Source organism: Stegastes partitus, unplaced genomic scaffold (assembly GCF_000690725.1).
Source record: "Stegastes partitus isolate 25-593 unplaced genomic scaffold, Stegastes_partitus-1.0.2 Scaffold1015, whole genome shotgun sequence".
NCBI lineage: Eukaryota > Metazoa > Chordata > Actinopteri > Pomacentridae > Stegastes > Stegastes partitus.
The window spans coordinates 83,678-97,287 of NW_007578746.1; the positions used below are offsets into that span (position 1 = coordinate 83,678).

General features: G+C 38.9%; 1 protein-coding gene across 1 annotated transcript in view; it reads right to left on the reverse strand.

Moving 5' to 3' along the window:
• Positions 1-12,908, reverse strand: part of LOC103367106 (testis associated actin remodelling kinase 2) — a 36,201-nt gene extending 23,293 nt beyond the window's left edge. The window contains exons 1-4 of the mRNA XM_008295027.1: positions 12,482-12,908; positions 8,587-9,013; positions 7,285-7,404; positions 1,512-1,633 (exon numbers count right to left, since the gene is read on the reverse strand). Coding sequence (XP_008293249.1) covers positions 1,512-1,633; positions 7,285-7,404; positions 8,587-8,709 — 365 coding nt within the window. The 5' untranslated portion in view covers positions 8,710-9,013; positions 12,482-12,908. The remainder of the gene's footprint in view (positions 1-1,511; positions 1,634-7,284; positions 7,405-8,586; positions 9,014-12,481) is intronic.
• Between the last annotated feature and the right edge of the window lie 702 nt (positions 12,909-13,610).

The following is a 13,610-nucleotide window of genomic DNA, read 5'->3' on the forward strand; positions in this document are numbered from 1 at the left end:
GAGCAGAGTGTTTACTACTAAGAAAAAATGACAACTATTGTATTCCGGGGCATCATGGTGAATTCTCATGGCTGTAATGTTGTTTTGTGTACCAGCTTCTCATTTTCCTGCTGTAAAATGTTTATTTGTGTAGCATCTTTTACACAGAAGATGCCATTCAAAGTGCTTTGCATGAGATGAAAGAGTACCTTAGAACAGCATAACATGAAACACGTGCGAGCAACAACACAACAGCCCAAAAATATGTCTACAGTGCAGTACGGCAGGAAGGAATTCAATAAAGAAATTAAAGTGCATTAAAGAAATCGATCAACAGGATAGAAGGGTAATTTTCTAATTCGTTAAGATCATCATCGAGTTAATTTATGCGCAGCAACGTAGTTAAAAGCACCTTCTTCCTGTTGGCTTCAGAATTAAGGCACTAAAAGCTGATGACTTGGCTTTCAGGGTTTACATTTGTTAAACATATGAAAGCACAACAAAAAGACCAAAGAGGGTCTTTCCATCTAAGATATTACATTTGTTACTGCTGTCAACAGGCTTGTTCACACCATTAGGCATTCTGGAAAACACATACTTGATTGTGTTAAAAGCCTGCAATGTCAGAAGCTCAATAATTGAATGTAAGTGAAGGCTGTCTCAGCTTTTCTTACTTCGTATAAAAGTCTTGTACATACTTTGTCTGAGTTAGGATTTGACTTTAATATGATTGTTAGCTCACAAAAACACATTTCACAACCATACAGCGCCTGTAAAGACAGTCTAGTCTGACAAAAGAAATGTCACTATAGGATAACAGGTGCAACCAGGTGTAAGGGGCTTATAGTGTGTCATGCTTTGCCTTTTTCGCCCAAGCAGTCATTGATCAGACAATCTAAAAAGTTAACATGGTTGTTCATTGCCTCTGCCTTTCCCCCCTTGTGACAGAAAGGGTCCTCCTTGCCCCTCGCCTCCAGGCATCTGGTGCAACTCTAACAGGAGCTGGCAGCTTAGAAAATCCATTGTTAATAGGCTCGGTGTTTGACACAGTTTCTAGCCAACCCCAAAGGAAACAGGTCACAACCACAAGCTCATGAGGGAGTGAGAACAGATGAGAAGGAGGTAAAGGGGCAGGCAGACAGCAAGATAAAATAGATTTCATTTATGACTAAACAAGAAGGTGTTAGTGGAAATAACTGATGTAATGTCTGACATTATCTACATGGAAACAATGATGAATTACGCTACATTTAGCATGACCTCATATCCTAAAATATACGTTGAAAGGAAAGCAGCTTCTTACACCAGGGACATTTTAAAAATTTGCTAATAATTAACAACAACAACACAGAAAGAAATGAAAAACTATTTTGGTTGCTTTGTTTTAAAAGTTGCATTATTACGTATTTTAAGCTAGTTTCCAGTGACACTTCCCCAAAGAGCAAACCCAGTTTAAAAATGGGATGAAATTACTACATTTTCTACGTCAGGTTGAATTTCCTTGGATGTGAGTTAGTTAGCTGGTTACCAACCTGAGAATGTTTGGATGGGAGAGCCGGTTCATTAGCTGGACTTCTCTTAACATGTTCGCTCTGTTGCTGCTCAGCTTGTTCATCTTCAGAGCCATAACTTGGTCTGAAGCTCGATGACGTACCTGTAAAACATTCAATAGAAAATGTGTTTAATAAGGCAACCAAGCAATGCCTTCATCCTGATATCTGGGATATAATGTGACTTTGATTTTTAAAAAATGCTTTAAATTAATACATAATTTTCTATATTTTTCAGCTTTATGGATAAGGCCTTGACCCACTTGTAACAAAGCTCCTTTGTCATGATAGCATGTATTAAAAAACAAAAATCTGGCTTGAGCATCAAGAAAACACAGGAAGCAGGGGGGAAAAAAACAGCACAAAAAAAAGAGAAGTGAAATGAGGTCAGTCACTGCTGACCAGGCATGACAAAGTAGACCATCAATTCAGGGCTGCACAATCAATTTTGTATGATTGTACATTGGGATTTTAGTTTCCATCTTATTGTTCAATAGTTGTGGCATCACTGTGCATCCCTCCACAGTTGGCTGGAGCTTATCGCAGCATGCTTTGGTTAAAAGGCAAGCAAACACTGTGGAGAGGTCATGACAACTGTGAAGCCTTTCCTGCTGAAGCTCAAATAGTACATGTGTTACCATAATATACGAGAAGTGAAATAAAGTAACCTCGTTTCTCAAGTTTTACAAACTGCTAAAATCATATCACAGCCAGTTCTTTAAACAGAAGGTCTTAGGCTGGTGATGGGCTTCAAGATTAACTGGTGCAAAATTACAACACATGTGTCTTCATTTACATATTTTCTGACACAGGAGCAGTGCTTTGTATTCAGGAGTAAATTTAAAATTCTAATATCTCACTTTGAAGGTCACACACTGACATTTGCTTCTCAAACACACTTGCTGGTCATTCAGTGGGTCGAACTCCTTCTAAAAGAGCACTTAGCACATTTGATCTCTCTGCTCAAGCAAATACAAATGATTTTATTTATTTACAAAAACAAAAAAAGGTGACTATCAAAGCAGGAAGCCCTAGAGGGCATGTCTGTTCATCCCCCCTATCACTTTACAGTCTTTGAAATTGCAAAGTGACTTTAAATGTACACACCACAGCTTTTCAGAGATGCCACAGCACAGTACATTACAAGAATTTGACTTCTTCTGAATACACTCATGCACGCATGCAAATAGGAAATATCAATGTGCAAACCACAGAAGGCAGCACAGCGAATGACTGAGCTGCTGCACACACATCTACACTTGCTTACTCATTTCCTGACAGCAGAAACATATTTAGAACAGATTTTAGTCAAGTATTTTCAAAAGGTTAGATTCATGTCTCTGTATCTACGGCTGGACAGAGTTCAGCAGACAAGGAGGCAGCTTTAAGAAACCCTTCAAAAGTGTCACACAGGCACGAAAACTGACAGCTAAGCTCTCATTTATGCTCACGGCAAATTTGACACGTAAATCTTTGACCATTTTAAACCACACGGGACATGTGAAATCAGAGGTTTAAGAGGTGCTGCAAATGTGATGCACAGTTGTCGAAAACAAACGTGATCATACAATAAGACAGGACTACCTGTGTAACACTTCACACAAATGTTGGAACCTTTGTATAGACATTTCTTCAGTAATCAATTACCGCTAAACAATTAATCAAAGTATTTCTGAGATCACAATAAAGACTGGTGAAATATCAGAAGCTGCAATTTTTAGACAAAGGAAAAACTGTCAGAACACACCATTTAACCCTCTGAACTCCAACACCCACAGCCAGATTTGAAAGGCCTGTTATTATTAATATTAGCAAAATTACACAGTTTACAAGAAGCTGTGAGGTCAAAGTCGATGGATTTCAACTTTCTGATGGCACCAAATCTAAGCATAAAATTGTGGCATTTCATCAAAATGACTTTATTCTACATGGTTCATTTTAAAATTGTATTAGTTTTTTTTTTAATTAACCAGATTCTGTAAAAATAAATAATTTACTTGCACACATGACTGACTTAGCTCCAACAATCACCTCACAAAAGCTCAGTGGCTTTTCAGTTGAACTGCAGGCTGTGATGTGATGATTTATAGTATTATAACCGCATTATACTGCGCACACAATGAATTTTCTCCACTTTTAACTACAGTTGTGCTGTTTTTATAGAGCTGCAGGACTTCATATGCAGTGAAAACACAGTGAGTAAAAATGTGACAGGAGCAAAAAAATTGAAACTGGTTGTAGTTCAGAGTTAAGTGCCCCGCCATAAAAATGATATTCTCCAGACGCAAAGGAACATGCTCGTTTGACAGAGACCACAGCCAAAAATCCTCTTTTCAGTGAAAAAGAAATGCTAAAATCACCACTCATATTGAAGCTCATATCACAATATCTGCCAAAAATAACTGCAAAATTGTTTTTTGCATATCCATTCCAGTCAGAGGACAGTAAATGAGGCTAGACAAATACTGCTTCTATGGAAGTACAGTACCAAAGAGAACATTAGTCATATTCACTACAAAAAGGGACAGCTTTATGTCGTCTTCCAACAATGGCTCTTTTACTATCTTCCATGATCACAGTCACAATGACACAATGGAGAGGTAGTATCACTTACAGCAGGAAGGGGAATTGACAGCTGGTCAATATGGATTACATAGGCTGCTCCACCACTGAAAGTTAGTGAAATATGCTGATGGATAATATTGCTGCTATACTGCAGTTTGAGTATTCACGTCTGTGAAGCGCAAAATGATCAAAATTATGTATAGAATATCTCTAGTAGAAACACCATAAGGATCACGGACTTGGATTGAGATATTCAGAGATCTCTGTATCTACTTCTCTCTGTGTCGCACAGGCAGAAACAAAAATCTCTCTGTTCAAGTTCAAAGGAGGGGGTCTGGCTATAAGAGCCGACAGTCTCCACCGCAGGACAGCAGAAACAACAGATGGCCACTCCTCTGAAGGCCTCCTCCCCCACATCCATCTATCCTCCTCCGACCCCCCATTCCTCACTCTTCACATCCCCCCATCTGCATTTACTCCACGCTGTGGCCTCTAACAAACCGTCACCCCCAATCCCCCAATCCTAACCATCCCCTGCAGTCACAGTAGTATATTTTTCCCTTCATCCTCACCTTCCACCTTTTTTCTCTTACATGCTCAGTTTGAAAACATAAACTGCCTCCTCCAAACCCTCTCCCCCCTTTTTTTCCCCCCTCAGTCCAGCCTCTAATCAATCTCTAAATCATCCTCCACTGCAAACCTCCTCTTCATCTCCTCCGCAGGCTTCCTTTGTATTCAGTAAACACCTAAAACCTCCTCTCAACCCCCATTTTTCATCCCCTTCATTCATCTCCCCACCCCACTTCTACGCCATCAGAAGCTTTTGCCCCGTCTGTCCCTTCCTCCCTTTAGCCTCAACTTCTATTACCGTTAATTTCACCACCTTTTCATTCCCACCTCTGTCCATCACTCTCCTCCACTTGAAGCTTTTCAGCAGTACCCTGTCATTTCCTCCTCTTCATTTTTCTTCTCTCTCTACCTGCAGATTCTTCTACCAAAGGTGGGGAAAAAAACTGTGATGATGGGAATTTCCAATGACACTGAGTTGGCACCTACGTTAAATGACAGGGTAGTAGCATTTGAGAATTGAAGTTTACGACCTGTCTGATCCCAGTTTGGCTCGCAAGGGCTTTCCAGCTTTAGACTGAGAGGAAAAACAAAATATTTTGTTCTTAAATTACAATTAAGATTAAGAAAACTACTTATTTGAATCAATATACATTGAGAATTGGCTAATATATACATATCTTCAAGTCAGAATCACCTTTATTGGCCAAGTATGTGAACTCATTTGACTCTGGTGATTGTTAAAGTATTTACAAAATTAGGCACTTGTTCATTTAAACATGGGCAGCAGAAGGAACATGTTGAACATGTACAAATATAGATCTGTGTCAAAGAGCTTGTTTAAAGTCAAGTAGCGCTTTAGTGCAAAGATACAGTTTCTAACAATAAATACTGCGTTGTTGACACCTCGTCCACATAAGGTAGTTGGTTTTAACAGCTTTGTACTTATGTCCTAGGCAACTTACAGCAGTCATCATAACTTGGTGTTCAAAACAATAAAGGGTTTGCTTTATGATCAGCATAGTGTCCTACAGTTTGGTTTTCATATACATGATTTGCAACTCCTTCCCTCGTCTCGCACACCAACAAAATACTTAATTTCAAATGCATTTTAAACAGCATCATAGATGCAAAGTGACCAGTGTTTATCTCAAAGTGGCTATATTGGTTTCCCTCACTGATACATGATGCAAATGTCTTTCAAATCATTAACTGTCAGCTGCTGTTTATTTGTGCCACCGTACAGCTCACTTGCAGCGCTGCGTGTCATGAATAAGCTTCAACAATTGTACAGCCCACAGTGGCATATTTTGGACAGCTGGCATACCCAGAGCACAACGGGTTACAATAAACAAAGGACTTAATATCAGCTTAATATGGCTGCTGAAAAAAAGTCAATTAAAATATGCATTGATTTGTTCCAATGCAAAAAACTTCAGATCAGCGTGGGTCTGCATTAACCACATGCACATCACTCAAACACCAATTGCTGTCACACATCATTAACAGCATCATCAATCAGCTCACCTCCAACACACAATGGAAACCGAATGTCAAACCAGTTCACCAGTCCACTGGAGATCTCATGTTACACAGGTGTGCTGTACAGTAAATGGCATATCTTCTTCCACTAAGGCCACACTGAAATTCCACTATAGACAGAGTGACAAGACAAATAGGAACCCTTGCAAACTGTACTATAATCTATAAATTAAAAAAAATAATAATAATAACCTTCTAGGTCCTTATTTTACCTTATCAGACTGTTATTTATAATGTGTAACAGACCTCAACCTTTTCTGCATTAACTCACCACTCTTGTCTCATGTACGCAGTCGTAGGAAAACACTAAAGTATGTACAATCAAAATCTCTAAATAAATGGCATGTTATAGCACAGTTACACCAAACCAACTAATTGCTCAGCTGCTCTCCTCCATGAGTAGTCCTTTTGCACTGCAAATCTAAACCAAACAGAGCCATGCTGATATTTTTCACTTTCACTGTGATCTTGATAATACAATGAACAAAAAGAGATAGATACAATTACATTTTCTTTTACCAAATCCACACTAATGATGAAAAACATGCTTGTGTGGCTTCCATTCACACGTCTGGAGGGGAGGGGGCAAAGAAACAGGGTTAACCACCGCTCGTATCTAAGTGATGTCTTTGAAGTGATTGACCTAAAAACGTCCAGAAGGACTAGTTAGTGAAGATAGCGCACAATCACTCTGACCCACCATGCATATTAACTTGACAAGATCAAATCGAATGGAAAATTTCTTTGGGTTTAACAGTCTCATCCTTCATTAACACAGTTCACTCACGAGGACTACTGCACAACAAGTGTCCGTTTCTTTCTATGATATTCAAGCCTTTGTATTGAAGGCAGATAACAGGACTACTGTCACGTATCTGTGGGGGGGGGAAAAATCAATCCTGAAATCCTGATGTCAGTATCTTAGTGACTGTCTATTATAAAACACTCTTGATGGATGGATGGAATGAAGCATGAATAGAAAACGAGAAGATACCAGAACAAAACAAAGATCTAAAGGTGCAGCGGAAGGATGACAGAAGAGAGAACATAAAGAGGGAGGTAATATCTGATTTCCACCCACCTTGAAGACATCAGAGAAGAACCCAGAGCCAATCCACTCAGAGGTGAAGTCATCGAGGCGTGTTAGACAGGAGAAGGCACTGATGAGGGCTCGGTAGGATGACGGCCACACCCTGCCCACCTGGAGAAGACAGGAACAGACTGGTGAAAACTGGGCATCTTCATCTGATAGGCATGCTGTAGGATCACTGCCACAACTTACTTGTTAGGGCAGAAAAAAAGACACTGAGAGATGATGTTCCCTCCAGGTGGAACAAGGATTAGAGGGTGATATAAAGTAAATATAAAGGCTGTTTTGCACCAACATAAACAGATTTTCTTGGTCCTTGCAGAGTGAAAAAAACACCTGCTCAACAAGCAAATACATACCAAGGAGCAGTGTCACTGAAAATCTGCAGTGAGTGCCGTGATGAAAACTGCATATCTAAACCATGTCAATAAAAAACATTTATTCAACCATTACTGATTATTAGCCTTATTTATTTATGCAGTATTTTTAATGGAAAGACCACAGACATAAAAAGGGTGTGAAATAAAAGATTAAGAGACACTGATGACCTGGACCATAAGCCCATACTCATCTTAACCCTTTTTAAACTTAATGCCTAGACTGACCAAAACATAACCACTTTTACCTCAAGCCTAAACCAAACTTTCTGTATCTGCAGGTCAATCACTGTGTTTCTGATAACAACAGCCCAACACATCAAACTTTTCGCCTGAACCAGAAAAAAGTCAGCTGAGCTTTTGTTCATCAGTGAGAAACCTTGAGCAAGATTTTCTCTCCTGATTCTAAACAATAACTGGGATGGCTAACACTGAAAAATTAATCTATTTTAAATCAAAATCGCAAATCACACTCTGCAAATTAGGACGTACATTATGCATTATTTTGTAACTTGACTGCAAAATGTACATTACTGCACTTCTGCTATTTCTAAGCCAACAATGATCCACTTGTTTCAATGTCAAAAATTGTTTAAAGAAAGCTTTTATTACTATGTTTTCTTTTTGGACATTATTTATTTTTTATTATTAACACATTTATATATTTAACGTAACACAGTCATAACTTTTGCTGTATCTTCTATGCCATTTAAAAATGTAAATAAATTACCAATCAATCATCATCATTAATCATTACACAATCAATCATAAACTAAAACTTTAAAAAATACAATATTGCAAATCCCAATATGGTTTTACACATTTAAAAAAAATATATATATCAGTAATTATCAATACTTGGACTGCACAGGTACTCTGCATACTGTAACATGTGACAAATAAAAACCAGACTGACCTGTGAAGGCGGGCCCATCCCCATCTCACAGACCCCTACCCCTCCGACACCATCTCTGTCCTCATTGAGGCGTTCAGGTCGCATAGGAAACCCAGCGATGGAGTTGCGTTTATTCCGTTCCATGGTGACGTGAAAGATGGTGATACCAGTGAGGGTAATATGGGCCTTTTTCTGTAATGTACCCACATGACAAGAGGACTAGTTTGTTTTAATGGTGCCGATGGTTTCACGGCAGCACAGTGTTGACTCAGTTTGGGTCCTGGGATAAAATATGGTTTGCACATAGACTTCAGTCCCTGGTGACAAACCCTGGCTGGATCCAAGAGATTTTTAACTAATCCAGTTCTTCGTTGTGTGTAACTGGAGAGTCCACCAACATAACAAGGACTTCACATGTTTGACGAAGGTACGGTGATTCCTTGGAGACCTAGAGAAAGTAAAGAGAGAATTAATGAACAGTAGCAGTGGAGATTCTTTTACACACAGCTACACATAACAAGAAAAGAGACTATGCTTTTCTTTTTTGAAAAGTTAAGGTATTTAATAGCAGCTCTGGACCGGGTCTGGACTTGGATTGACAAGACAAGCCACTATTGCTCAACAGGCTCAAATGTAATGGCTGTAATAGGGGCCGATTGTCCAATTATGGGAGATTAGCCAAGGAATAGCTCAGGTCCTGGACCTTTCTGCCATCCAAAACAAAGTCAACAGGGTACAAAGGGGAACAGGAAGGAAAGCCTGTGGTTAAAGGTCTTTTTTTTAAGCTTGTAAACAATGTGGCTTTCATATCTTCTAAGAATACTTTTTTTGCCAAAGGGAGATTTCTTTGTTTGATAAGACATGTTGAACCTGGCTATAAATCCTTCTTCTAAATGCTCAGACTATATTGAAAACACATTCCACAAAATCTCCTGTCAATTTTGTTTCCCTTTGAAGACGTTTGTGAAATCCTTTGCATTACCTATAATTTAGACAATACCCCTTTAGGCCGAGTGTCTTATACATATTTGTTATCAATTGGATAATTAAGAAAGCAGCTTTTTCATAAGAATAGGTCTAACTGAGGATAGGTAACCTTTCACAGAGTAAAGCTCTTAAAACCCTCATGGCCAGCCGACCAGTGAAGACAACTGCATCAATAACTAATTTATTAACCATTTCTCAACTGAATTTCCAGATAATGTACTATATCACAGCATACACTGCTAAGGGAATTTTAGCTAGATTGCTCACTTCCACCCCATAACTTATTTTCCCTTTTCCTAACAGAGTAAATCAATGTGAAACCTCCTACTTGTAAACAGAAGATTCTACAAACACGGGAGCAGTGGTTGCCAGCAAAGGCACACTGACCAAACAAAGTGATTTACAGTCCTCCAATTTGGTTGCTTGGGGCAACCAGGAAACCATTACTCCTCATCCCTGACTGTGGGTGATTCTGTAATGTTCACCGTTTATTTCTGACCCTAAATAAGTTATATTCAATGCACTTCTTTTCATGATTTCCACATAAATCCAACATCAGCATTGCTCTGGGATCCAACACATAAAAAAAGTCTTGAAACATGATATCTTTAAGGTTCGGACTGTTGGAGGGATTTAACCTGACATCAGATGATGTCACCTTGGGCTTTAAGAAACTGTGACAGGCATTTTTCACTAATCTCTATTGTCATCCACTTGAGCTGTGTTAAAGAAGCTTACATAGAGCTGCACTAGTTTGGAAATTTTACTTCAGCTGCATTCTACCTGTGATAACATAACATAAACAAAGACTAACTATTCCTCTCTGACTGAGCTATTCCTTTAAGTACTTGTGACCTACACTGAGCTCATGCATATCAATGAAGAGGTCACAGAGTTCACACTCATCACTTTTAATACCACAAAGTATGTCATTTAGTACTCTGAGACCTCTGTCCCCACAAGCAGTGGTGATGGTTTGCAGTCATATTTCAAAGTTGTATTTTTAAAAAAATGCAGTATGTATAAACACAAGGAAGAATGTGAGTAATTCTGGTGAACATGCCACTGTAGAAAGAAAGCAAGAGTGGCAATGATTAAGACAGGTGCACATTGACAATGAATATACTAAAGAGATTTATGACCCAAAGCAAAAACCCAAAAGTCAAGCCTGGGCCAAGATAATATATCATAAGATCAGACCCTAAAAACAGCAATGACAATAGCCTCCTAGAGAGTTAGTGTAGGCCTAGTGGACAACTTCTGAGATCATTCTCTGTCCCAGGCACATCCTTAAAAGGATTTTTATACTCCTCTTTCCTTTTTTTCTCCAATGACACCTCATTTTCTGCCTTGTTGAAATGGTACGGCAGAAATTAAAGTGCCTGTGCCAAGAAAAATGCAGGCCACAAGTACCAGGCCTAAGCTTTCCTTTCTAATTTCAGAAGGGTTTCCGTCCAAGCACAAGAACAGGGACACAAGCTTCATGAGTAGACAAGAATAGGTCAGCAAGTAGAATATAAATTCACCCTTGGTTCAAAACAGCCAGCAGCAACGGAGAAGAACATCTGTATTCACACACCCTCATCAGTGGTCAAGGAAGCCCTCACTGGCAAAACAAAAACTTCCCATACTTACTAACACCTCAGCTTTTCAAATAATGCTAAACAATCCTATAATAGGGAGGGTGGTTCAAAACTAATCTTCTTTCAAGAGGATTTTTCCAGCAAAAGCAGGATAAAGACCACAAAAATTAATTTCCACACCTACATGTGATGTAAACATCAAACTCCAAAGCATAAAAGCATCGTCCCTGATATACAAACAACCTAATAATAGAGAAAACGACAATAGCTGCATGCTTTGCATACTATTAAAAAAATAAGATCAAACTCCACAGACTGGTAATTTTCTGCAACATGATAACCCTCTTTAACATTGGAAATGATAAAAAGAAAACAGGCAAGTCACCACTGTCCATTACTATATTTGTTTCCAAACTATACCCTGTTGCCGACACTTCCAAAGGACATGCATTTAAAACACCACACTAAAGGGACTATGCATGGAAAAGGGTGGATTTTTAAAAGGCGGCTTTCTTTTCTGGTCTGTAAAATGTGGCCTGTTGGTACTTCAAAACAGATGGGGCATCAGCAAAGCAGCCTCAGGCCAAATGTTTTAACAGTAGTTTGGGGGCCTGAGCACTACCCAGCTGTGTCCCAATGGATTACAGACTAATAGAAAATGGCAGCAATAAATCAAAACTTAAGTGATGTTATAATGATAGGCTGCAGCGAGGGTTAGAGTGTCTCTGAAGAGCTAGAGGTATTAAATGGGCGTGTGAGAATGTGTGTAAGAGGTTCATGTGGGCATATTCAGTAGAAATGCACCATGAATGAATACACCAGCCTACTCTCGTTATTTTTAAAACACATAGTAAAAGTTCATGAGTATCTTTAGTGATAACTTCAACACAACTAACAAAAAGTAAGACGTTTTCAGCATTTGATAGAGCTACAGTTCACAGCTCACTAAAAGAGCAATGCCAAGAATTTGTGCAAGGTCACATTTTACAAAAGTGAATAGCAACTTCTTATCTGACTACAATCTATTGTGTTCAACTGCCATGATATGTGAGCTAGCGCATACCTGTCATTCTTCAAGGGTTTAAAGTAATGAATTAGTCCATGGGGCAAGAAGCGTGGAGAGAGAGAGAAGAGAAAAAAAACTACAAATTACCTGGATGCCATAGAAAGCAAATGCTGCCAGAAGAGCCGTTTGATACAACAAGCTATATTAACTGGAGATGAAAGATCAACATGCCTCATTTGTTGAGAATGTGTTGTGGACGCCAGAGAGACAATGTAAACAAACCACAGGAGCAAAAGTCAGCATCAGCGTTTACACCCTGCCACAAGTTGAGCAGACTCACCTGTTATTATTTCATATAGATGGTTAGAAGTATAGTCCAAGCTGGGTCCCATGCCTTTACCGGGTGGCATTTATTTAAAAAAAAACAAAAAACTAAAAAAACCGACGGGCTAACACAGAAGTTAATAGCGCAGCTAGCTGACTGACTAGCGAACGGGCTAGTTTGTCAACAAAACTCGAGCTGAGCAAAGAGCTAACAGACATTAGCCGCTGAGCATGCAAACACACACACAAAACAACAAGTTCCTCGTTGCGACGGTTGAAAAGTCCAAATTCTCATAGGCTGAATTTTAAAAAGTGAATTCAAAGTCGGCTTCTGTCCTTCTGGTTTCCACAAAAGAGTGAAGTACGGTGTATTTTTTTTTGTACCGCCCGGGACAATATTTCAGACGGTTGTTGGTGTTTGACAGCTCCGTCGTCTCTTTGCTCTCATCTGAGTCCCACTGGCCCCGCCCCCTCTTGACTGACGGGCTTGTGAGCCAATGAGCATGCGCGGTAACTGTCCGAGCCAAATGGTTAAAAACTGCGAGAGAAAATTCATAAAAATGAAATACACCCCAAAAAATAACAACTAAAATTACACTGGAAGCAAAAAAATAAATACTTAATATAAAAATACAATGATGATTCACTCTGAATTCAAGTTAAAATAAAACAAGTTCACCAGTACAGATGAGCCAATTGCAAAATACACAACACTGGTGGTAAATTTGTGTTTAGATGTAAAAGTAATTCTGTGTTTGCATGGTATTTGTCACATGTAGTTTAAAAATACTTTTATACTTTCACGCTGCACAAGTACCCATATTCTTTTATCTAATCTTGAAGCCAAGCAAGATGTAACCTCAGACACCGCTGCTGTTGTTGGATCCGTATATTTTACTGATTGTGTCATACCAAAGCTCTTTAATGTGTAACAAACCGCAGAACTTGAAGACAAAAGCTTTTTAGAATTGCAAATTTGATCATTGTTTGCATATTAGTAGGGGCCCAGCAGTATGGACCAAATAAACCCTAGGAAGCCAAATTAGTAACTACTTTTTAATCTAAATGACAGTAAAAGACACAATCTGGGTGACAAATAACAATTATTTAAATTATATTTTTTTCTGTCCATGAGTTTGTTGAAA